The sequence below is a fragment of the Parasteatoda tepidariorum genome, chromosome 9 (genome assembly GCF_043381705.1).
Source record: "Parasteatoda tepidariorum isolate YZ-2023 chromosome 9, CAS_Ptep_4.0, whole genome shotgun sequence".
Taxonomy (NCBI): Eukaryota; Metazoa; Arthropoda; class Arachnida; order Araneae; family Theridiidae; genus Parasteatoda; species Parasteatoda tepidariorum.
In genome coordinates, this window is record NC_092212.1 from 28,947,393 (window position 1) to 28,974,520 (window position 27,128).

The 27,128-nt window shown below is 31.7% G+C and overlaps 1 protein-coding gene across 1 annotated transcript in view; it reads right to left on the minus strand.

The window, feature by feature from the left end:
- LOC107447239 (proto-oncogene tyrosine-protein kinase receptor Ret) overlaps positions 1–27,128 on the minus strand; it is a 62,161-nt gene that overhangs the window by 22,733 nt on the left and 12,300 nt on the right. Inside the window, exons 4-12 of the mRNA XM_071185780.1 lie at positions 25,447–25,679; positions 24,027–24,183; positions 22,095–22,186; positions 19,699–19,824; positions 14,049–14,292; positions 11,968–11,988; positions 7,654–7,887; positions 5,211–5,414; positions 440–654 (exon numbers count right to left, since the gene is read on the minus strand). Of these exons, the coding sequence (XP_071041881.1) occupies positions 440–654; positions 5,211–5,414; positions 7,654–7,887; positions 11,968–11,988; positions 14,049–14,292; positions 19,699–19,824; positions 22,095–22,186; positions 24,027–24,183; positions 25,447–25,679 (1,526 nt within the window). The remainder of the gene's footprint in view (positions 1–439; positions 655–5,210; positions 5,415–7,653; positions 7,888–11,967; positions 11,989–14,048; positions 14,293–19,698; positions 19,825–22,094; positions 22,187–24,026; positions 24,184–25,446; positions 25,680–27,128) is intronic.

The window sequence follows — 27,128 nt, forward strand, 5'->3', positions numbered from 1 at the left end:
CCGAATATCACGAAAAGAAATTTCTCTTAAACACCGCAAAATGTTACCTTGTCAGTGAATGAGAATAAATAAACTATTATTATATTTTTAGGAGGCCATGAAATAAATCGACAGAAAGTGCTTTGAAGGAATACTGTGATATGGTTGTACAATTGCACTATTTTAAAGATCATATTTTTGCACCAAATTGATAGTGTTGTTTGCAGATAGGTATTTAACAACAAGTTAAGTAAGCATAAAAAATACATGAGCGATTGGGCTCTTAATATTGCTCGGGCATATCAGCCAATGTTGTTCTCGTTCCCTAATAGCATACTATGTGCAAAGGAAAAGAAACCTATAGTTTAAATATCTAAAAACTCTTACTGAAGGGGGTTTAATAGTTCTAACCAATTTATACGCTAAAATTATATAATAAAACATATATTTATGTCAGTACCCTTGTCCTCATAAGTGGGTGAGAATCTTGCACATGAAACTCGTTGGACTGAGCCAAAGGATTAAGAGGCGTTGTGATAGTTGGGTAACCATCTGCCTTTGATTTATTCATGATACGACGATACAATAGAAATCCAGCAAAGGCTATAAGTCCGCTCACTATAAGGGAAACTATGACAATCATAGATTTGCACCCAGTTCCACAGTCTGTCCAATCTAGAATAAAGAATGAAACAATGTAGTGAAATTTCTACTGGTGCAGGATAAAATAATGTGAATACTTCTATACTAACTCTATGTAAACAATCTTTCTTTTGGACAGAAAATTGTTTTGGAAGATTTTATATAGCAAAATTATTGGCACAATTTGAAAGATCATGCTTGAAGCTTTAATAAATGGTGTCATTAAACTCATGCCAAATTCGGATTGAAAGCAAAATTCTACGGAAATTCAACAAGGCTCAATGGTTTGTTCGTAACAAAGAAATTAATGAAGACCTCAATAAAAGAAATTAAAATATTGATTCGATCGATCAATATATATTGCCAAATTAAATTCAAAATTTTTTGTTAAGGCATCCAAGTGAGAGGCTGTTAACTGCAATGAAATTTTTCTCTTAGAAAATCTGAGAGAAGACATCTCTAAGAGACCCATAGCTGCTTTCTACTGCAGTGACGCCTCCTTTTCTAAGCTCCAAAATATGTAACTAACATCTGTCCCTCACTTCTATACATCACTTCTATATATCACACTATAATCCCTATTTCTCCTCCTAGGCAACTACATGATATATAATGGACATAGAGACATTCCTCAAATAACTTGTATTCATTAGAAACTTTAAAGATCAAGAACACTTTTTATTATTTATTACTATATATGTAATATTGTATGGCGATAACTGCCCCGCCTCTTTTCTACTTTTTCTTTCTTTTTAAAATGACCAATTTTTTTTTGCATATTACTTGTATTTTCATGATGAATGGGGAAAAGGACGAAAGCGGCACGAGTTGCCCAAGTAATAAATTTAGTTCAATTCATCAGATGGCTGAGTGCTTGAACTTTTTAGTCATAAAAAGAACATATTTCTGCCTATTATTGTAATTCAATTTTACTTTTACTACCATTGGGGAAAATCACCCCCATAATGATTAAAAATTGTCAGGTATGCCTTTCAACGTCTATTCACAAAGAGTATAGGATCTCAACAGAGATATCGCAATAAAAAAATTTAAGCATAGAATATTAAAAAAATATGTAGCAGAATTCTCTGAAAAACAATTGGTTAAGTGAGTGGAGCAATAATTAAGTCCCGGTCAGTCATCACCTCTTACACCAGAAAACCTCCACACTGTATTTTGAAAGTAGTCTGCGCTGACTATTTAAAAAGTGAACCAGTTGAGCGCATGAACTCAATTTCTATTTTAAAAGTAATAAAGAGAAATTTATCATACATGGGTGATTCTCACGAAATATGACAATCCACAGTCCCTCGCTCCAAGATATAATACACTACTAAAGGAACTTTGTTTTAAAGAAAATTAATAAATAGCATTTCTGTTAGCATTCTAAAATGACTTTGCACTAGCATTGACCGTTTTGTATAGCTAAAAAATTTAATTGAATATCAAAATGTCATGTTTCTGGCATGTCACAAACAATATTTCCAATAATAACTTGCCTTAAAACTTCGCATAAATTTTTCAATATCAATTTTTTTTAACCTCAACCGTTGTAAGCATTTCTAGAAGAAACGCAGAGGGTATTATTTACTAAAAATTCATTTGAAAAAAATTTTTCTGTCACTAATTTGTTTGTCACATGAAAATCTGTCATTTTACTGGCTACTTTTAGTTAGTGATTTATAACCAAAATAGATAGAGCCAGCAATCAATATTTTATGTTAATAGATTGATTAGATACCATCCTATCTGAACATGCCATGAATAAAGAACCAAATTTCTGGTTCAAAATCTATTTCAAAAATTTTTTCAAGGTGAGTAGGTTTTTATGTTGTCATTTTCCTGTCTTCTTTAAATCATTAACATAAACTTTTTACTACCTAACCTAACCTAAAAACCTAATTTATCTGAGTTATTTCAAGAAATCCTGTTGTTTTCTACGGAATGTAAACGTCTTAGGCCAAAATGTTAAAGTTAAATGCTATAAAATAGCAAATTTGTCATTATCCTGGCTCATGAATGCCAGGACATTGACGTGTCACCAGAAAACTTTTTAAACTGTATATTGCAAAGGGGGAAAGCAAATATTAACCTAATACCAAGTTTATGTATAATTGTAATATGCTTGAGTGTAATCAAAGTTATTTATTTATTTAATGATTGATTATTATACAAAATTTTATTCTGTACATATCAGCAACAATTTTTTTTGGATTCTTTCTACAGTGGATAAAAAGAATTAATTTAAGCAATTGATAGTCCATCTAACATAATGGCTTAAGTTGAGTTACTTATTATTAACTTAAAATGACTGTTTTTTAAGCTTCTAAGCTAAAATGTCATTTTCCTAGCATTCAAGTTTTGGTGAATTTCTAGTTTATTTTTTTTCTTGAGCAAACGTCAATAAACTACACTGCTGTCTGTAAGATATTAATAAATGTAACTAAAGAAGTACACAAAAAAAATTTAGATTATTTTGAAGACTTTAAATTTGAAGAAATTTTTAGCTCCGAATTGTCATATTTCCAAAGAATCACCCATATATTTCTGAGAATCTGTAGTGGTTGACAAGTAAATAAGATTAACTAATCATATTAACCGATTAACGCCCAGCGTCATATATTTAGGACAGTTCCTTTTTTTCAGAGACATTCATTGTGGTGAGAAACTTTTTTCAGTATTTTCATTTATCTGGGTGAATTAAAAGATTCTCAGATACCACAATGATTTAGTTATTTCTGATTAGATCTAGAATTATAAGGAGCAAGTACTTTTAGATCTATCAAAGACTTTTTGAATACCCTAACAGTAGAAAAACCAATTAATTTCGATAATATATTATACCACTTTTCCTATAAAATCACTTTTTGTACCATTTCAATATATAAATTCGGGACAAAACGGGTTAATAAATTAAACGAATTTGTAGCTATATATTTGCTACCACTTTCTTATTTTAACTAGATTTTTATCAACACGTTCACGCCGGGTGTTGCGCTTGAAAGCGGGACAGAAAAGAGAAAATACTGGTAGAAGAACTATTTCAATATTAGATAATATTCGGGAGGAGTTAATCCAATTCTCAACAATAACAATTCACTGTAAAGAAATTTATCACGGCGAAAAAGCAATTCAATATACAAATTGCATCCGTTAAAAACAATTGGTAGTTATGGATTTTTATTATTCCTGGAAAAAAAAATGAGATTTATTTGTTACCAGTTTTTACTCCAGTGCGCCGCCCGATGAGACAATCTAGTGTGACCCACCGGTGGGTCACCCCGGCGTGAACGTGTTAAACAGGGGTGAAAGCGAGACGGAAAAGAGGAAAGGCTGGTAGTAAAACCATTTCAGTTATAGCTAGTTTTGGGGAGGAGTTTACTTATTCTTTTTTTAAATTTTTCAACAATATCTGCTTTATCTTGGAAAAGAAGCAGTTTTATATATATGCCAGAATTATAAAAGAAATCTTGATAGTTACAGATATTTCATTTTTTTCGAAAAAAATGCTGGAATGAAATGTTTTACGTACCAGGTTTTTCTCTTTTCCGTCTTGCTATATAAGGGCTTTCACCCATGCATACCCTCCAACTGCTACGGAATTTCCGTAGTTTCAGAAATCTTCTTTTCAGACGGTAGCAAAATTAATGTCTTAATATTTTAGAAAAATTAATTTTAGCGTAACTTGTCCACTATTACTTATAAAAGTGCAGGCCATATGGCTAGATTCTTAAGTTCTGATAAAAGTTTTATGAGAGATCCATTTGCTTTAAAAATTTCTACTTTGGTTCGCTACCACTAGAAAGAATTATTTTCAAAATCCTCATAAGTTGGAGGGTATGCCCATGGTGTTAAATGACTCCTTCAAAAACTGGATTAACTTCATAGTGGTCTGATCAAACTGCCTATAAAAAAACCGTGTGGAGGCTTGGGCTCAGCTACACAAATTGTCTTTCGAAGTGTAAACGTTGCAAAATGTAACAGTTTAGTTTTGAACCAAATTGTTAAAATGCGTTGTGTATTAGTTTATCTAGCATTCTCTTGATGTGATTTTTTGCTTAATGATTCCTTATAAATGCATACGTTTGAATAAATTTATATAATTTTTAAAAAGATATATAGTGGTGATCACTAATGTTTCAAATATCGTTATTTGTTCCGTTTTCGTAAGCTTTTTCTAATATGTTTAAGACTCGTTGAAGTTCTTTCTGACCCTGGAAATGGAGCAGCATACCTGCCAACTTTTAATCCTTTCCATTATAATTTTTCCCAGTGGTAAAACTTCAATTTTAAGCAAACAAATACGTTGTATATGAGCAAACTTAAGTTGACAACCATGATAGTAACGCATATTAATATATGTGCTTAATTTTTGTAAGAATAGTGGTGATCAAAATCATTTAAAAATTAAGGTTATAAAAGAAAAAATTGTATATATTTACTACCACTTTAAATATGAAAACAAAATCTTCCGGAAAATCCGGAAGAGTTGGCAGGTATGGAGCAGGCAGGATGTATTGATGACGTATCAGTATCTCACACTCTTGATAAAAACTTTTAAAAAAGAAGTAGTAAGAATTGAAATTTACCGTCTTGATTTCCAATGGGGTATGACTTAATGTGCGTTTCATTGGACGTTTTTAATTCTTCCTTGAATGAGGGTTTGTGCTTCCTCTTGATTGGATATGGGCGTAGACAAATACAGGAGTTAGGTCCGGAGCAAGTGCAGGGTGCCGCAGACTTCCCAATACCTCTTCCTGATGAGCCACGAACAGCTTCGCCGCGGATGTTTTCTAAACACATTGACAAATAATAAAAATAATAATAAAATAAAATAGTAGTACTACAGAAGGGAACTAGAACATTTCGCTAAACTTTGCATGGTTATTTTTACTGTTAACGTATATCGTTTGTGCGCTTTTAATTTAGGTGAGCTTTTAGCTTATGGTAAATGTTTTAAAAGCAACGAACACTGGGCATTGCTTAAAACGCAAGTTTAAAAAAATCAATAGAGCTCAAGAATTGCGTTTACAAAAATTAACGCAACTTGATACGTTCGTTTTTTGAAAAAAGAGGAGTAGCGCAAAATTCTTATTTAAGGAAATAATTGTAGCTTGAAATAAGCTTTAATAAAACCGGACATAGCACATAGTGAGCTTTTTCCATGTTAATATCTACATTACAAATTTGACACATGAAGATTTGCTTAGTTTTTAATTTGCTTAGCTAATTACTACGAGTAATAATTATTCACTAATCAATTCTTGTAAAATCGTTAACACTAGGTTTACGGGACGCGTCATTTTGAAGCATTACGAATTTTATAAGGAAAATTACAAAACCCGTTTGTATTTTTATTTTATCTCTTGTAATGACTTTTATCCATTGATCGAGGTAAATATACATTGAAGTCTATTTTCTTCAAAAGCGATACTTCGATCCGTTATCCGATATCTCAAATTAAACAAGCGATATACAACTGTTGCCGATAAGCAAAAACAGAAAGAACAAACGCAGAATGTCAGATTTTGAATGTTTCAGGTGCTTAGTTCGAGTATTGAAAAATAGAATACAAGAATATTTCATAAACATATATCTCATATTTAAAATTTTTTTTGTATATAATTACAATGCTTTCTAAGCGCAGAGATGCCAACTGCTCCGGACGCGTCAACATGTTTACAAAAACGTTAAATAACTAAGTAAATTTTGCAAATAAAAAGTGGTGAATTATATAAGCCTACGAATTATTTAGAAATAGTGGGGGATAAAAATCTACTGAATTGAATTTATTAAACCAAGAATCACAATTGATAAACTACCACTTTAAAAAATATATATTTGCTGTCCGGAGCAAGTTGGCATCTCTGTTAAGTGCTGTTATATGTATTCGTTCATGCGTCAAATTGACGCGCGTTCGTAGAGATAGGTATATAAGAAACGTCCGTAAACCTAGTTTTAAATACAACAGCTATGAAACAAAAGTTTGAAAAACGAATAATTTGTTATGTCCATTTCTTAAATACACATTTTGAACTATGCTCATTTTGAAACACTCCTTTAAAGCAATGTCTATTAACTTCTCTACACATTCTTAGCTATATTCATATTTTTATTGCTCATATCAAGCTATAATATTTTCTTAAACGAGAAATTAGAGCTATGTTCAAAATAAAAAGTTCATCAATGATTTGCTCTGTGCTTTAAAAATTAAATTCACTTTTATAAAAGTGCAATAGGGGAAGAAATTGTCTGTTGCATTTATACCGGTATCGTCAGATGGGGTGGCTTTGTGCAACGAGGGGTAACTTTGTGCAAACTGTCATTTTTTCAATTTTTGCGTCGTGCTATCTAGGGGTATTTTTTCAAGCTCGGTATCAACTGATTTGAGTTGTCAACATAACGAACTAATGGTATACCTAGAACTGGCAATGTAAACATCATAGTTCTTGGAAAATTGTGAGCTCAAGTTACAAACAGTTTCAAATTTTTTAACGTCGTAAAATCGGTGGCTGGAAAGTCTGCTCGATTGAGGAAGTTCTAGTTATACTGGCAAGGAAGGTAGGTTATGCTTTAAAAGTCTTATCGAGATAACAAATCATGCATAACGTTTTGTTTTTAATTATTATAATGCTAGTAATTGACAAAATACAGTTTGCACAAAGTCATCGCTCGTTGCACAAAGTCACCCCATCTGACGGCACTTGATCTAATTCGAGCGTGGAGATTTTAAATCTCAAATTAGTTTTGTAATGTTTCCAAAGAATTTCCTGCAGACGTTTTCCAAAGTGAATTTTTATTTTAGCACAAATATAATCCAATAGATATTTTAGTAACTATTACACTTTTTTTTATAATTAAAATTTACCAAAATATAATTTTGCTTTTAATTAGAGTGCCAGATAAAAATATATAAAAGGAACATCGGTGTTCCCTCTGTATCAAAGAGTAAATAATATTTAGTTAATAAAAAAGAAATATTAGAATTATTAATTTAAAATAAAATCAGATATACATCCAGACAGATAATACCAGCACAGTCTTGAGGACACAGTAGGGGATCCAAGCGTTCTAGCTCGTCACAAAAACCATCCGGGCAAGTTTTCAAATGCGGGGAGCATGTAGCATAGGAACTAACAAGACTAGGAGCTGAATGTGGACGCCATTTGCAATATCCATCTACGGATCCTCTGCCGCAACTGGAGGTGCAGTTCTCGGCAGTTCCATGCGAAGAACAAGACTGAAAATGATGGCCAGGTTCTACTCCTTGAAAAGAAATTAAACATTTTAAAAGAATTATCCCAATTAACTGAAGCGTAAAGATACATTTGATAAAATAAAAGCTTGCTTAAAAAACATCGAAGTGGAAAAAGACGACATGCTACGAGCACTCAAAATTGGGTACCCATTCTCAAGGCTCACCAAACGTGAATGAGGAAAGTAAGAGATTTGAAGCAGAATAGTTGTCGAGGGAAAAATGGAAAATAAATAAAGCTGATGAAATTTGTTTCTTTTATATAAATGCGGATTCCTTGTCAACGGCATAAGTTCCTCGCCACCTTTCGAAAATACCTGGAAAAGTATCTTGCTCTGATTCGCCTCTTTTGACCTCTGCGGTTTTTCAAGTTTTATTTTCAACCTCCATTTATTTTCTATTTTCAGTTGGTTACTTTAGGTTTACTGTTCTACTCTCGGCTACCGCTATTTATCTAGTGTCGTTTTCCACCTTTACTTATTTTCCATTATTTTCTTTATGCTTTGTGTTCTAACGGGTGGAGGGTAGCTGCTGCTCAAAAAATGCCGAGCTTCTCTCCTGCCAAAACTATTGGAACTATATTTTCCAGATTGCTACCGCCATATCTTGAAGGAAACGAATTTAGATACGTTCAAAAATAAATATGCTTATTCAGAGATTTGTGCTTTATTACGCATCTTAAAATATCATCTCTTCCGATTAATTAACATATTTAAAGTGAGGTCCTCGAACCATTAAGATTGCCGACAGAAATTCACTTCTATTTAGAAGAAGCTAAGGAGTGAAAGACGAGCTCAGCATATTTATTTTGGTTATCTTCCCGCATGGCTCTTGTACTATTTAAAGCAACATTATATTCTTTGGTCAAAACTACAACAGCAACAATAATAATAAAATAGACTTTTTCCGTTGCACCATTTTCTATTAGTACCATTTTCATGCTTAGTACTGTCGGATACATTCGTTACAAGTTTGAACATGTATGCTCATGCTTTTTTTTTTGGCTATAAATGCTTCTCTTTAAGCTACAACATTACCATTGAATTAAAGGGTAAATACTCTACCTTTTTCGTTTATAAAAAAAACTTTCGCATTATTGTAAAATGAGGCGTGTACTTTAGCGGGCAGAACTTTTCGGTTGCGATAATTCATACAAGGTTAACACATTGCTGACCGGTCACGAGTTAACTCGTGTTTTCGTTAGCAGTGTCTGGTGGTGACTATTTTAAAAAGTGGGCGTAATTTTCCTTACTTTTCAAGTTTTACTATTTAATTCTCTACCAATTTATTATAACTTTACGAAACCACATATATTTGCAAAACTTGTTGTTGTAGGGTTACACATAGCATACCTGCCAACTTTTAATCCTTTCCATAATAATTTTTCCCAGTGGTATTAAAACTTCAATTTTAAGAAAACAAATACGTTGTATTTGAGATAACTTAAGTTGACAACCATGATAATAACGCATACCTGCCAACTCTTCCGGATTTTCCGCAAGATTTTATTTTCATATTTAAAGTGGTAGTAAATATATACCATTTTTCTTCTATAAACTTAATTTTTAAATGATTTTGATCACCACTTTTCTTTCAGAAATTAAGCACATATATTAATATGCGGTACTACCATGGTAGTCAATTTAAATTTTTTCAAATGCAGCATATTTGTTTGCTTAAAGTTTAAGTTTTAATTCCATTTTAATACCACTGGGAAAAATGATAATGGAAGGGATTAAAAGTTGCCAGGTATGGTAACTAACTAAAAAACTCAGTGGCGCGACAGCCCATTAAGAGGGCCAAGGCCGACTGTGCCCATCTCAGTTTTCTTGACCATGGGCTCTGGGGTGCAGGTACATATGTTCCGGTCAGGTGGTCAGCCGAACCCCCAGTGTTAGTTCCCAAGCATGCTTGGTACTGAACCCCCAGTGTTAGTTCCCAAGCATGCTTGGTACTCATTTTATCGACCCACTGAAGGGATGAAAGGCTAAGTCGGCCTTGCCCGGCCCAAGGATCGAACCAAGGACCTGTGGCACGACAGCGCGAAGCGCTACCGCTCAGCCACCGGGCGTCAGGTATGGTAACGCATATTGATATATGTGCTTAATTTTTGTAAGAATAGTGGTGATCAAAATCATTTAAAAATTAAAATTATAAAAGAAAAAATAGTATATATTTACTAACACTTTAAATATGAAAATGAAATCTTCCGGAAAATGCGGAAGAGTTGGCAGGTATGACATAGGTGATTGTTATATAGTAGGAATCCGATTATCCGGAACGATCGGGAGCACCACTATTCCGGAAAACTGATTTTTCCGGTTTTCTGAATCGATACAAAAAGCCGTTTTTTTATTGTTAAACCCAACAACAAAAAAAAAAAAATTTCGGAAATAATCTTAAAAAGAAGAAAAAACGATGAAGGAATACTCTAATGATTATTTCCAAAATGATGGTAAGGTAAACATCTTTCAAAAAAGAAAGAAAAATCCTAAAATCTTATGAGGAAAAAAAACATTTTTTAAAAAAATGGCGGAAGAATTTATCGAATTTCGTTCTGGTTTTTTGGTTTTCTGATTTCCGGATAACGGGTTCTTTGCTGTACTTTATATAGGTGATTGTGTTACTTTTTATCATACGGCAAGTTTTTGTATATTGTTTTACTTCCACGTCCGCTTTCAAAACAATAGCCGGGCACATGGGGTAATTTTCAAAAGAATTGCCGGTCAGCAATGTGTTAAAAAAAATTCTGAAAACACACATAAATTTCGTGTAAATAATTTTTCTTTAAACAGCAAATGTTTTTCGGAAGATTTTACTAGGTAAAACTATTGGTACAATTTAAAAGATCGTGCTCGGAGCTTTTAGAAATGATATCCTTTTTATCTCATAGAAATTCAAATCAATCCAAACTGAGGGGAGGAGATTTTTTTAAGTTTCAAACTTTTCGAAGAAGACGAGTTATATATGCATTCTCAAGATTGAGACAATCAGGGTAAAAAAGATAAAAGTGGCAGCTAAACTATTTGTTTAGCAGTTTATTTATGGGTAGGGTAATAATCATTTAATTTATTTAATTCACCACTACTTAGCTAATAATAAAAAATACAGTTACAATTTAAAATTAAATTGATTAAATATGTTAGAATTAAAGTGAAAGCAAAAGTAAGTTAAACAAACCATGCCCACGTTTAAGCTACGACTTTTTAATTTTTTTTTTCAATCTTGACACTGTACAGTTGCGATTATGACTCACCCGTTCCAAAGAGGTTAATACCAGCAGCTTCGAAGTCACTCTATAGGTTTGCAATATTTATGAACGAAGGAATTTTTTAATTATTGTGAAATTGAAAAAAAGCTTCTAACTTCATACACCTATTTTGGTCGATATAAGTTTTGCATGGGAAAAAAAGGACACCATTTGTAAAAGCTTCAAGAGCGATCTTTTAAATTGTGCCAACAGTTCTTACATGTAAAATCTTCCAACAAAATATTTTGCTAGAAGAAAATTTTTTTACAAGGAGTTAGTGCAAAAGTATTTCCGTAATTTTGTTCAATTCCTTTAAATAGAACCGGGTTGGCTTGCATTGAATAGAGCACTCGCCTCCCAAAGAGGTGAATCGGGTTTAAATTCCAGCGATGGCTGGTCGATACGAATTACACACCCAGCTCGCACCGACTACAGTGCTGACGCAAAATATACTTAGTGGTAGCTGCATCATGGGTTAGAATCCCCTTTCTACTAGGCTAACCATGGGAGGTTTTCCATTTTATGTAAATGATGGTTAATTTCGTTAAAAAGTCCTCCACGAAGGCAAATTTCTATCAATACTAGATTAAGGAGTTCCTTTATCTTCTGGATTGGGTTCAAAATTACAAAATTATGGAGTTGAACATTGGCAGTCATAAATCCTAAATCGGGTCGACTGTTCAACGACAGTTACAAAATAAAATAAAATCCCTATAAATAAGTATGATATGCACGTAAGAAGAAATATAAGAAGTATTAAATATAGAAAAATAATTAGGTTAAATAGTTATAAGGAGTACAAAGAATAAAATGTGAAAAGCTCCATCTTTTCTATACATACCGCAGATGCTCCGTGGGTCCCCTAAACACAAAAAAAAAAGGAAAAGAAACAAGCGATTAGTTGAAGTTTGGTACAATAACTTGAAAATACAATTTGCAGACTTATGAAATGTTTAAAAATGAATCATTATTGAAGCTTTTTTATTTACACGTACTCTAAAAAGTTTATTTTAAAGTTCTATTATTTTGCATTAATTGAAAATTAAAAAGTGGTGGTTTCTCTACTGTATCAGAAAAAATAATAAGTTAATATTTTTAAGAAATGATATACTTAAAATAGACTTTTAGGGGTTATCCGTAAATATAGAGATGGAAACTTACAGCTCTGTGTGAGAATTTTTTTTTAGCAATAGATGCGTGGTTTAGTAAATTTAGCTTAAAATGATTTTGTCAACTAAGCAAATAATACAATAATATGTATGAAATTCCATTTAATTGTACGAAAATTTGAGATATTATGTGAAATAATAAGCGCTTATCAATAAAGATATGAAAGCTGCTAAATTTTTCAAAATAAAACAATATTACAAGAGGAAATTTTATATATGTTCTCCAGCATATAGAGATAAAATAGAAAATAATAAATGCTGACTTTATTAAAAAAAGTCAATAATAAGAAGAAAAAAAATTACTCAATACATTAACAGAAAAGCTATGAAATATTTTCTCCTCTTTGTTACTTTCCATTTTGTATGAAATTACCCTTTTATATTTGATTGCCATAATAAAGTAAAATAAAAGATAATTATTTAGGAGATGAAAGGGTCCATAACCGAAACATAAAATTACACATTCTCGGTAGCAAGTGAATAATTCATTTTTTAGAAAAAGCCATTTTTCTTCTAAAAACCACACATTTAGGCATTAGGTATTATTAACACTAGATTGCCTAATTTTGACAGCTTTTTATTTCAATTAGAAAAACAATGATCTATATAATGACACAATTTCTTAGAATTTTGTGACTTTTTGTACAACATATAATTTTTTTATTGTTAATATATTTACTAATAACTTGTTATATAACTGTAAATAATATAAAAAATGTTGAAAATTAATCTTAAACAAATTTATTTACCCATTCACAATTCAGTCATTTTGACTGCTTTTGGGCAATACAGGTTCATACTAATTTTCCGTCTTTCTAGTGTTGAACAGTGAGTAAACAAAAATGCCAACGCCCCCCTATTGGTGGACAATATTTGTATTGTAGGCAATGGCATGGGTTTATGGTAGCAAAATTTATGTCTTAATGCATAATGCTTAGTTAGTAAATTTGATTCAAAATTAATTTACTTACCACTAAGCAGCAATACGTCAAAAGTTCATATAAAATGCCATTCTTTCCTATTATATTAAATCAACTCAACTTATCATCTTCTACCGAACTTCCCCTTACAGCTCAGAGGATTAAAGCGAAGAGCAAAGATCCTCTTATTTACCTAACCCAAGAACTCAATTACCTAAGACAAAAATCAAGATGGTTTTCCATTGATGGACCAACATAAATATGATGGTTACCAACTTGGATTCCCATCAAAAACCATCATACAGCTTGATGGGACCATCAAACCTTCCCAACTTCCCAAGGTAGGAATTGGCACCTTTTCAAGTTGGGCCAACATAGCATTCCCATCATGTCATTATGGATTTTTCTAATGGGCCAACATAGCATTCCCATCATGGCATGATGGATTTTTAAGATGGGCCAACATAGCATTCCCATCATGACATGATGGATTTTTATGATGGGTCAGCATAGCATTCCCATCATGGCATGATGGATTTTTTATGATGGGTCAGCATAGCATTGGCATGATGGATTTCTCTAATGGGCCAACGTAGCATTCCCATCATGGCATGATAGATTTTTATGATGGGCCAACAAGGCATGATGGATTCTTATGGATTTATTTTAATGCATACATTACAAGACGTCGGTTGATATACCTAAATCTTTGCAAGAGTTAGATTAAGTGTCTGCTAAACTATACTTTCTTTCGCAGAGCGATGAGCACTTTGCATTGCAATGTAAGCTCAGTTAACACAAAGAATTTTTTTCAAATAAAAAGGAACATTTACCCGTATCCACGACCCTTATCAAGACGTTGCATTGTCTGTCCGCAGCCTCGCGACTTCTCCAGGTAAGCTCAAGCTTATAAAGATTGACAGAGTTTCTGGATAGGGTCACTTCATCCTTCAAGTATATTATTCCTGTAGCAGGAGTAACACCAAATATTCTAGGTGAAGGCAGTCCATGGCTGGGTTCACCAAGAAGTCGAAAGAAATATCCATCGTGGGGATGTACTTCCATTGGTTGCACTATCTGATGACACACATAAATTAATAACTTTGGGGAACAAATTTTTAGTTGCATTTATTGGCAAATAATTAATCTTACGTTATTTAGTATTATTCAGTACTGAAAGTTTTGTTCTGAAAGCTACAGAATTTTTTTTCAAAATGGTACTTTTCAACTTAGTTCTAATTTTTGTTTCATTAAACAGTGCATCCAAAAAAGAAAAAAAAAAGAAAAAAACGAACCACCCTGAAAAACTTTTGATTTTCATCATCGGATCTTCACGTTCACTCAATCCTAATGGTTCAAGGGGGTGACCTCAAATATGTAAATTAATTAGTGCAGACGATATTTTAAGTTACGAAATGAGACACAAAGACGTACTTTCTTTGAATAAACATACCTTATTTTCGAAGGATTCAGATTTCTGACCCCAAAAATATAAGGGATAGCCGCAATCTGAGAAATATAGACCTCATAGTTTGGTCAAGAGAGCAATCCAAAGTTTGGACCCATTAATGTTAATTTTGCTTTTTGCGTATTAAATACTATTTCTCCATATCTAGAGAACTTTTTAAGTGAATTGAAAACTGTTTGATGCACAATTATGAAATTCGTTTAATGAAAATTAGAAATATGATTAATATTTATTATTTTTTAATATTAACCCTTTCGCGCCGACTGTCACAAATACGTGCCAGTATAAAACCATATCGACCAGGGTAAAAAGATAAAACTGGTAATCAAAGTAATTCTTTAGCTGTTTACTTGTGGGCGGAGTTATAATTTTTTGATTTATTTAATTCACCATTACTTTGTTCAAAATAAAACTATTTAGTTATACTTTGAATTAACATTGATTATATATATGATTAAACTAGCAATAATTAAAGTAAAAGCAAAGTAAGTCTGTCAAATTAGCAACGACTACATTTAAGTTACCGTTTTTTATTTAATTACATTCTGATTTTGTACGAATGCTTTTCTGAATCACCCGTCCCCAAGGGGTTAAAGGTATTATCGAAAAAAGTTTGAATTGTAAGGTATACAATTTCTAACATAATTTTAAATTATGTATGGCAAAATGAAAAAAATTAAGTGAAATCGATTGAATAGCTCCTGAGAAATTAATTTTAAATACACGACTTATTTTAAATTCGATTTCTCCGGAACTTTTCAACTAATTTTGCTCAAATTTTTCATTTGATAAGTAAAATTGCATATTTTAAAATTATGTAAAAAATTGTATACCTTACTACTCAAAATTTTTTCAACCATAATCAAATAAAATAATAAATATTTATCAAAATAATTTTTGCATGAAATTATCTTTGAAAAAACGAATTTTATAATTATGTGCAAAATTTTTTCAATTCACTTAAAAAGTTCTCTAGAAGTGGCTTAATACGCAAAAATTACGCATAATATTAAGGATCCAAACTTTGGATTGCTCTCCTAGCCATGGGTGAAAGCCCTTATATGGCAAGACGGAGAAGAGAAAAAACTTTTACGTAAAACATTTCCTTCCAGCATTTTTCGAAAAAAATAAAATATCTGTAACTATCAAGATTTTTTTAATAATTTTAGCATATATATAAATTTTCTTTTCCATGATAAAGTGGATATTGTTGAATAATTTAAAAAAAGAATAAGTAAACTCCTCCCAAGAACTAGCTATACATGAAAAGGTTTTACTACAAGCCTTTCCACTTTGCCGTTTCGGTTTCACCCATGCTCCTGGTCAAACTATGAGGACCATATTTCTCAGAATGCGGTTAACCCCTATATTTTGGTTATCACAAATCCAAATCCGCTTAAAAAAAAGGTATGTTTATTCAGAGAAAGTACAATTTTGTGTTTGATTTCGTAACTTAAAATATCGTTTGCTGTATTTAATTAGCATTTAAGATGACCCCCTTGAAGGAGTTCATGAACGTGAAAATCCGATCAATAGACCAAAAGATATTCAGAGTGATCGTTTTTTTTTTTTTTTTTTTTTTTTNTTTTTTTTTTTTTTTTTTTTTTGGCGTACAGTACAAATTTACAAAGAACGAATAGGTTTACAGGTTCCTGTATATGCAGTATACATTTGTCTGTTTCTTGAAAATAACACTCAGGATAAAGAAAAAAACATATGAACTTAACGTAACGCATCGCATGTAATATCGCCTGCGTCATACTACTCCTTACGTAACAGAAAAGTGGGGATACTTAGATGTATTTTAAATTGAAAAAAAACCTCTAGATTTGAAATAAGCGATTCAGAAGTTTCTATGATGTGTTCAAAAATCTCATGCAACAGATAAAAAATTGTTTCCCAGAGTAATTGACTTTATGATGGTCTATTTATAAAGTGTATCAACTCCATGTTTGTTAATATTTAGATACAGAGTCTTAATGTTTGATGAATGTATCTTTTTCCGATCTTGTTTAATTTGCGATGTTTAAAAAATTACGAGACATCATTTAGCAATTAAACAAAAGATTATTAATAATTAATTGTAACAAAAAATGTATCAAAGTTTTTGTTAAATTACTGCATACTAACGCTTTTTAAAGTTACATGGCATTCTACTATAAACTTTGTTGTTAGAAAATGATTTTATAATCAATCAAGTTATAAGGATTGTTGTTGTTTCGATTGCCACTTGCCCTCGCTTGGGAAACCAGGCGAATTTAAGACAAAGGATGCGTTTCTTGTCTTTTAGAGACGCCATCTATGGGAAATAATACGATTTTAGACACACACACATCACAGCCGGTTTTGAAGAACAAACTCATTGATACATCCATTTATTTATCCACAGATCATAATTTTTACTTGAAATAGCGAACTATCAAACTCCAATTTAGTACCGTCAGAGGTATTGATTTGTTAAGAAAACTTGGAGGATTTTGTGACCCCGACAGATTTAACGTGCACCATTATAAGGATTAATAAAGTTATGAGTACATATAGTCTCAAGTTAGTTAATACATCTGTATTGATTATTGATACTGATGATTTTATGCTTTTGTTTGAACAATTTTTAGAGATGTCAGGGAGCTATGCTATCGATCACCAATTACTATAATGAACTACCATCACTCCAATGTAGGAATTCGGACTGATTTTATATGGGCCAACACAAAAAAAAATCGCTTTAATGGTCTATTCCTGAGAATTAGAAAGAATTACCATTAAACCATCATGGAAATTCATAGTTGGAACCACCACGGACCATCATGGATTGATGGTCCATGAAAATCAAACTTCTCTTGATGGTTAAACATCATAGTATTAAAGAAACATTTGCCATCATGGAATGATGGAAGTTTGTTGGCATATCAAAAACTATGAACGCGTAATGGAAAATGTTGGATGATGGTGACCATCAAATGATGTCGGACCATTATGAATCTCACTGAAACCAACATAAACCATCAAAATGTTTTGATGGAACCATCAAGAATTTTGACTTGGGTAAGTGAACGACGGTCTGTGTGCTGTTAAAAGTTAGAACGGATTTTTTTAAAGGAGAATAGTGCATGGCAAGCAATAACGACAGATTTGTAATTTTTGTTCAAAGCACATACAAGAATTCCATATTTTCAAGACATTTTTCATGTTGTATAGTGAGCTAATCTTTAAAAGTTTTAGAACTTATTTTCGTTACAGTTTGGGAATCTTGAGTTGCAAGTACCAATTTACGTCACAGCAGATGTACTGCTTTTCAGCATTTGGTTCCAAAGCAGTAAGTAGTAACCAAGTTTCAAAGTGGTAGCCAAGTTGGCGACGGTCTAACCGTCAATGATTTCCTTTGAATGCTAAGTTGTTCTTGTCAGCTGTAGAAATGCGTAAAGTTATCGAGCTAAAATGTTAATTTTTAGTAAAATGGTGCGTGGTAGACAAAAAGTAAACATAGATTTGTTATTTACAATAAAAAATATAAAAGAAACACATATTTTCGTGTAAAAGTATGTTTTTTTATGTTTGCCTTTGATTTTGCATAATGAGCAAATGCGTGTAATTTTACAAACCTTTTAGGAATTTTGAATTTGTCATTTTTTACACAACGAAAAATGAGCTGTGTTTCAGCATTTGCATTGAATAGATATTTTCAAACTACTATAATTAAATTACTTACTCTAGCGTGTTGTGAGGAATGTCGAAATATGCTGGCAACCACTTCTAAACTTTTGGGTTCAAGTACAGTACTAGGTGGATATATTGTTTTGTTAGTTATCTGTACGTGAAACTCAATATAAGAGTCCTAAAAATAAATTAGATAAAAATAGTCAAGATTTTTTTCCATAAAGAATTTGGGTTGATAGAGTGCTTNAAAAATTGTTTTCTTACCCTAATTAAACACATAAAAACGTAACACATAAAACTCACACATTAAACACATAAAACTCACCGAGTCTCCAATAAATAACCTAATATAATTCTTTAACGAAGGAAATTTAATTCAGAACTATTTGATACTCACGTTTTTGAAAAATTGTTTTCTTACCCTAATTAAACATATAAAAACGTAACACTATACAGCATATTTGAATGTTATTTCTTCCATTTAGATAAAACTAAGCGATTCTGCATAAAGAAAAAGTGCTTGCTTCATGTATCAAAGCAGAAATGGTCTATTTAGAACCGTTTTTGTAGGAGAAAAGTCACTCTGGTGAATTTTCGGATGGTTACCATCAAATGATGTCGGACCATTATGAATCTCACTGAAACCATCAAAATGTTTTGATGGAACCATCAAGAATTTTGACTAGGGTAAGCTAACGACAGTCTGTGAGCTGTTTAAAGTTAGAACTGCTTTTTTTGAGGGAGAATGGTACGTGGCAGGCAAAAAGTAACAACAGATTTATAATTTTTGTTCAAAGCACATACAAGAAATCCATATTTTCAAGACATTTTCATGTTGTATAGTGAGCTAATGTATAAAAGTTTTAGAACTCATTTTCGTTACAGTTTAGGAATCATGAGTTGTAAGTACCAATTTACGTAACAGCAAATGTGCTGCTTTTCAGCATTTGGTTCCAAAGTAGTAACCAGTTTCAAAGTGGTAGCCAAGTTGGCGACGGTCTCACTGTCCCTGATTTCCTTTGCCTGTTAAGTTGCACTTGTCAGCTGTAAAAATGCGTAAGATTATCGAGCTGAAATGTGAATTTTTAGTAAAATGGTGCGTGGTAGACAAAAAGTAAACATAGATTTGTTATTTACAATAAAAAATATAGAAGAAACACATATTTTCATGTAAAAGTATGTTTTTCATGTATGCCTTTGATTTTGTATAATGAGCTAATGCATGCAATTTTACAATCCTTTCTCTGTTACAGTTTAGGAATTTTGAATATGTCATATTTTACACAACGAAAAATGAGCCATGTTTCAACATTTGCATTGAATAGATATTTTCAAACTACTATCATTAAATTACTTACTCTAGCGTGTTGAGAGGAATGTCGAAATATGCTGGCAACCACTTCTAAACTTTTGGGTTCAAGTACAGTACTAGGTGGATATATTGTTTTGTTAGTTATCTGTACGTGAAACTCAATATAAGAGTCCTAAAAATAAATTAGATAAAAATAGTCAAGATTTTTTTCCATAAAGAATTTGGGTTGATAGAGTGCTTTGTTATGAAATGTTTTGTTACGATTATTTTATATGAAAATACGATACCAATAGCTTAGTCCAGAAATCAGAAATTTTAACTTCAATTTTTTTGCTTCACTATATTTTAAAAACATTTTAGCGAATGCAATAAATAAAGCTTTCTTACTCTCCCTGGGCAGGATTGTAAGGGTAGTTAGAGCAGCCTACTACGAACCCGAAGGTTCTTGATTCGAATCCTGCCCTCAGCCAACGAACACACATTTCTCCCTTCATATCACTTTTGAGACTATGCATTTTACTCAAAAATGAGTATATGCTGTTTTAATTTGAAATATAAGGGTTTTTCAAATTTGACCATAATTGGTTTAGGAGCTATTTTGACACTGTTTAGCTCGATTTTGAGAAACCCTTTTTTACAGTATAGTGATGGAAAGATTTTTTTGTACAGATCACCGATATTCATAATAACTTATAATTATTTAGTTAGAATTTTTAGTATTATTTATTTAGAATTCTTTTTTTTCTCCAAATTAATTAATAATTATACAACTAAAATCGGGTATTAGTTTGGGGGAAAAAATTCTATCTAAAAGTATATATTTAAGTAATCACTACTAATATAATTTTCTTTAATGATTACTGACACAAAATATAAATAAAAAAATAAAACAAATAAAATTTTAAAAAAACAAAAAAAACCAGATAAGTTTGTCCTTCTTTTAAATTTAAAACACATAGTTTTATTTTTCATTCAGTGATAGGTATAGTTCCTTACAATTGGCAACATTCAAATTAACTTCATTTGCTTATACTTTTTTAATAATTTAAATTTTTCATTTCAAATTGTCATCAAGGCAACTAAATCATTTATTTAAATTATAACTGAATAATTATTTGAATAAAAGCAAATTATATTTAAATACATAACAATACTGTTAGTTATATGTACGCTGTTCACAAGAGTCTTGAAATTTAAATTAGGTTATAAAATAATTTTAAACTTTCTTTAAAAAAAATTAGGGTTTTGCTCAAAGTAAAAAGTAAAATATTACACTTTACAGAGGGAAAATCCGAGTAACCGCTCAAAAGTTATTAGAGTGGTCTGCTTTTTCTTTTTTTGTCTGTACATACAAAGTTATGTATTGCGGTGTGATAAACCGGAAACTTCTTAAATATTTCGCATCCGTCCCCCGAAGCGTGAATCCTGTTTTATCTAACTTGAGTGCATTTTCTCCTATTTCGAAATTGACTTAATTTTCCGATTATTAAACAAAATCTTAGGATTAAAAGAATCTTACAGCAATTGGCTACCTCATATATTGACTCAAAATAGCATAAGTTATTACTATTTTGAAAACACGTAATTGTGAGAGAGAACTAAGACATTTTATGCATTAATCAATTTCATGATATTTTTTAATAGATACTCACAAATAAATGAATTCGTAAAAGTGGAGATTATGGTGATACCGACAATCAATTAGTTCGATAAGGCAAAGGTCAAAGTGGCAAAGTAAATCTGTGAGTTCATGAAAGTAGAGGTCAACGTGGAACAGTAATTTTGTGAGTTTGTAATAACGGAAGTCAACGGGAACAATGATAGTGGGGGCTCGTAATGACAGCGAATTTTAATTCTAAGAGTTCGTAAAAGCGAAGGTCAACCTTAAACAGCAATTCTATGAATTCGTAAAGACGGGGATCAACAGGGAACAGTAATTATGCGAGTTCGTAAAAGCGAAGATCACTAGTAGAATATTAACTAGCTGAGTTTGTAGGGATGGTAATCAACAAGAAACATTAATTATCTGAGTTCGTAAAGACGGCAATCAACGTGGAACAGTAATTATGTGAGTTTGTAAAAACGAATGTCAATAAGAATAATAACTATTCTGAGTTCGTAAAAGCACAGGTCAATAGGGAACAGTAATTATGCGAGTTCGTAAAAAAGGAGGTCAAGGTGGAATAGTAAATATCTGAGTTCGTAAAGATGGCAATGAATGTGGAACAATAATTAGGTGAGTTCGTAAAGACGGTAATCAACGTGGAACAGTAATCAAACGAGTTTGTAAAAGCGAAGGTCAACGTCGAAAAATAATTATCTGAGTTCGTAAAGAGGGCAATTAACGTGGAACAGTAATTATGTGATTACGTAAAAGCGGAGGTCAACATGGAACCGAAATTTTGAATTTATATAAATCAAATGCTCAATTCTCTAACTTACTTCGTTTTTCGTGATGAGATGTGTATCATTAAAAGTCACTGTCACATTGTAAGAAATTTCGGGAAAGTGAAACTTGGCTTTGGGCACAAGAGCTATTAAAAAATATAAAAAAATAATTTTATTAAGCAGACAAACAAGACAAAAAAATAATTTTTCACTTCCATGCAATGAAGAGAAGCTTAAGAAGTTTTAAAGAAGTTATGTCAAGTCAATAAGAAAAATAAATTCAGAAAATTAGTGAGCACTTTTAAGGGTTTGAATATTTTCTTAGTAAATCTTTTATTTATTTTTATCCAAACTTTCAAAACTATATCACTCTATCTTCAAAAATCTGATAGGTTGGGAAATGTAAGTATTTGCAGATAGCAAAATTTAATTTAACAAATTTTAAAAGACATTTATATAGACTACTTTAGTGAAAGTAAAATTTTAATTAAAATATACGTACTACATCTCTTGCAATTTATTATGAAAATTTTTCTACTTGTTAAGAAAACAATTTTCGTGGTATATATGTTTATTCGGAGGAAAAATGCTTTTGTATCTGATTTCGTAATAATTAATTGTAATTAAAATATTTGGTGTCGCTCCAAGAATAAAATTAAATATTAGTAAGTGATAATTCATTTATTTAATCAAAATTTACTAAGATTGATAATTCTTTTTCGGCGCATAGAACATTAAATCTATTGTTCGAATTATAAAACCGGAGAAAAATTTAATTCAATAGTCTAATATCTTTTTTCTGCAATTAAAAACTTTTAAAATATTTTATAATTTTTCTCTATCATGAACAAAACCTTAGAAGAGTGTAATAGTGGTTGCAAATTTACTGCAGTGCTAGAAGAAATGTCATTTTTCAAGGTTATACAATCAAGCTTATCGGATTAGCAGGATAGAGTTTGTTTTCACATAGATCTACATTTATTTTATTTTTTATTTTAAAATCAGCGTTGAACAGTTGGCCCAAAATTTTGAGTTTACGATTATCAATGTTCTACTCCGTCGCCTAGTAATTTTAATTCCGACTCAGAAGACAAGGGAATTCCATAATCTGGAATTGGAACAAACTAGCCTTTCGTGGAGGATTTTTCGGTGGAATTAACAAGCACTTGTGTTTCATAGAGTGGAAAATTACGCAAACCTCAAACTGTTAACCCGACGGCAATGGAATTCTAGCTCATGATCCGTCCACCACAGAGCATATTTTTATGTCAGCAATGTGGTCGGTGTGAACAGGGAGAAGAATTCGTATCAAAGTGCCACTGCTGAGATTCGAACTCTGTTCAACCTCATTGGAAGGGGAATGTTATATCCCGGACCCACCGCAGTACCAGAAGATAACGAAACTACAATTATACTAAATGGTTTGAGTTATTCTCTTTTTTTTGCTATCATGAAACCTTTCTAAGGACAGTGAAATATTTGTTTTTTACATTTTAGCCCAGAGGTTCCAATTTTTTTTCTATTACGGAACCCTAAATAATTTACAATGTGGTATTTACAACTGAATAATTAAATATATAAAAAATTAAATAAGAATTTGCCACTTCCTACATTTTTAGTCGTTTGTGGCACCCCAGCTTGTAACTGAAAATTCACCAGTTTTCAGCTACTATTATTCTTTAAACAGCGAGATAAAATATGTTTCTCCAATAGGAATACACTGCGAGAGGTCATCGCTGCTGCATTGTTTCCCGACCAAAATTTTCAACCGAAATTCGCAGCTCGGCAAAGGGTTAAAGGTTCCGTCTCAAAATGATAAGATTTAAGTAACATTTGAAATGTATGTTTACAAAGCTTATAGGTTGTAGAGAAAAAAATTCTTCTAAATCCACTTAACTTAACGAGTGATGAAATATTACGTAATTGACACTAAGAAATGCCTCCACAAAGTGGAGAAAGCAGGCATTTCTGCAACTCTCTCTTTACCTGTATTAATCAGCATATTGGTCTTGTTTACACCATGAAATACAACCGGATCTTTGAGGGAGAACAATTGTAGAGGATCATTTAATTGCACTGTAATATCGTTCACTGATGCTGTGTCTGGATCAAGAACAGTCAGTTGAAGAGGTAATGGCTTTCCCTGAAACAAATTTATATATATATATATATTAAAGTTTATGTCACACAAAGCCGTATAAAAAAAATTTTTTTTTCATTTTATTTTAGACATTTTTACTCTAAATGTAGAAATTGACTTTGTCAACTAATTAAAAAACAAATAAATATATTAATATCTGAAGTATATCAGGCTTAGTTCGAGCATTTTTAACGCTAATTGTTGCCACACCATACGTGTGTTTTATAGAACTTAAGAACGATTTTAAAACTATTTAATCCTTTACTACACATTTTGTTTGCAAGTCTTGTTCCCGATCAAAAAAATAATAATAATAATTTCAGATTGGAAATCCTCCTATCCGAATTTGGTAAGAAGGAGCACTGGTATAAATGCAACAAAATATTTGGTCCCCAGTGTTATTCTTCTATCTTTTTTTTAAAAATTGCACAGCGGAGGTGTTAAGAGCCGTAATCATTGACTTACCTAATTATTAATTAATATCAGTTCGCATAGTTGTAGTCTTTTCTATGATAAAATTCATTTTATAATCATTAAATAAATTTTCGTTATTTCATATATTATATAGTAATCAAACACAAAAAACAAANCAGGTACAAAGAGACTCATTTTTCAATGAATAACTAATAACAATAATAAAACAAATAAATTCGTGATAGAAATAAAAAATCGTCAAATAAATTCGTAATATATAAATTCGTGAAAAAAGCGCTTTCGACTAAATAGAGATCTATCGACAAAGACTACTCACTTCTGCCTAGCTTAAGGTTATTTCAGTTTCCGTTTTTAAAAGGGATATATGTTGAGCCACCTCAGCTAGATTTGGCATGTGACATTTTTAGTGGCAATCATCGGTCGATTTTCTAGCGCTACCATTTGGGGAGTTGTAATGAGTCTTTTTTTTGTCGCCGTGTCAGAGAAATATGTATATATAGATAATAATATTTATAAATAATATTTTAAAAAAATTATGTTCAGAAACCTGTGAATTTGTGAAAATCATTTCGATTCGACGCATCTCAGTGTTCGCAAGGAAAATTTAACAAGCTTAAAATGGGAGCAGTGACTCATAAAAGCTATTGAGTAAGAAATGCCTTTGTCTTCTTAAAGAAAAAAATTGCACAGTTTCAAGAAACATTAGCATCAAAAAGCAACAACACAAAATCTTTGAAAGAAAAAAAAGAAGACGCAAAAGAAAGATCTGTCTATAATCGTAGTTCAATTGTGAAAAAAAAAATAATAATTAAGATATAAAAATCAACTCACTGGAATAACTTGTGATACATCAATTTCTTGGAAAAGACTGGTGCTGTTTTGAACGTACGGCGCATTGTCATCCACATCTATAACCATAATTTGAAGTAAAGCCATAAAAGTGCCTCTTTCTGTACCACTTTTCACTTCGCAACTGATGTTCCACTCATGGGAAGTGGCATATTCATAGTCAAATGAGGATACAGTTGTCAAGATACCAGCTTTACGAGTGATCTTTAGATAAGCTGATTAAAACATACAGATATTAATAATAACGACTATATGAACTGAATAAAAACAAATATTAAATCCGTTCAAGTTATAATAGTTACAACTTTTCTTTCAATACAAAATTCTCATGGGTATCAGAAATATTTAATTGCTGTAAAGATTTTAAGTTGATGCTAGTAATAATATCATTTTTAAGCTACCACTATAAAGTTTAGAGGTCCAGTGGGAATGAATTTTCATACAGTTACAGAGATGCCAACTGCTCCGGACAAGCCAAAATAATTTTTAAAAAAACGGCAAACAACGACAAAGTAAAATTTGCAAATATTTGACTAATTTTGCTTTATTTTTAAAAGGTCCAGCATAACTTGTGCACAGAGATGCCAACTTGTTCCGGACAGCAAATATATTTTTGTGGTAGTTTATCAATTGTGATTCTTGGTTTAAAAAATTCAATTCATAAGATTTTTATCCACCAATATTTCTAAATAATTCGTAGGCTTATATTATTCCTCACTTATTACAAAATTAGGTCATGCAAGCAAGCTAAAGTAGTCAAATATTTGCATTGTAGTTATTTACCGTTTTTTTATTCATTTTGGCGTGTTGAGAGCAGTTGCATATCTGCCAACTCTCCCGCACTTTGCGGGCGATTTTATTTTCATATTTAAAGTGGTAGCAAATATATACTTTTTTTTTCTTTTATTAATTTAATTTTTAAATGATTTTGATCACCGCTATTCTTACAAAAATTAAGCTTATATATTAATATGTGTTACTATCATGGATGTCAAACATACTACAACTTCAAAGATATATAGGACCTCCCAGAATACAACAAAACAGAATCGATGAATCGGTTAGTGGCGCTTCGCGCCAAACGCCGAGATAACCCCAATATCCAGCATCATGGTTGTCAACTTAATTGTTTTCAAATACAACGTATTTGTTTGCTTAAAATTGAAGTTTTAATTCCATTTTAATACCACTGGGAAAAATGATAATGGAAGGGATTAAAAGTTGGCACGTCTGCAGTTGGCGTCACTGCTTGTGCACTGGAACTGAGTTCTATTACAGTGTACCTGTCCGCGAAGCTGACACTTCACACTTTCATCGGTGATTATGCCCCTGGAATAATGACGGTGAATTGCAGAGGCGGTGGTCAGATTAAATCTGCGTTTAATCTATAGGCATATTTAATAAATTATTAACATGTTTACATAACACAATCAGATGGTTAAAGTTGGTGTAAGGCTCTGCTACTTGTGAACTAGTCCTAGTCCTAGTGTTTTGATTTTATTGGGCACCTGGGCCGCGAAGCGGCCCCTATCCCATTCATCTGGAATTTTAGAACAGTTTTGGTTGAGCAATGAGGTAAGCAGGCAATGGAGTTGCTTTTATGAATGTTTCAAGCTCTTTGCTTATTACACAAATGTTATTACATTATGAAATTGAGCAGCTTG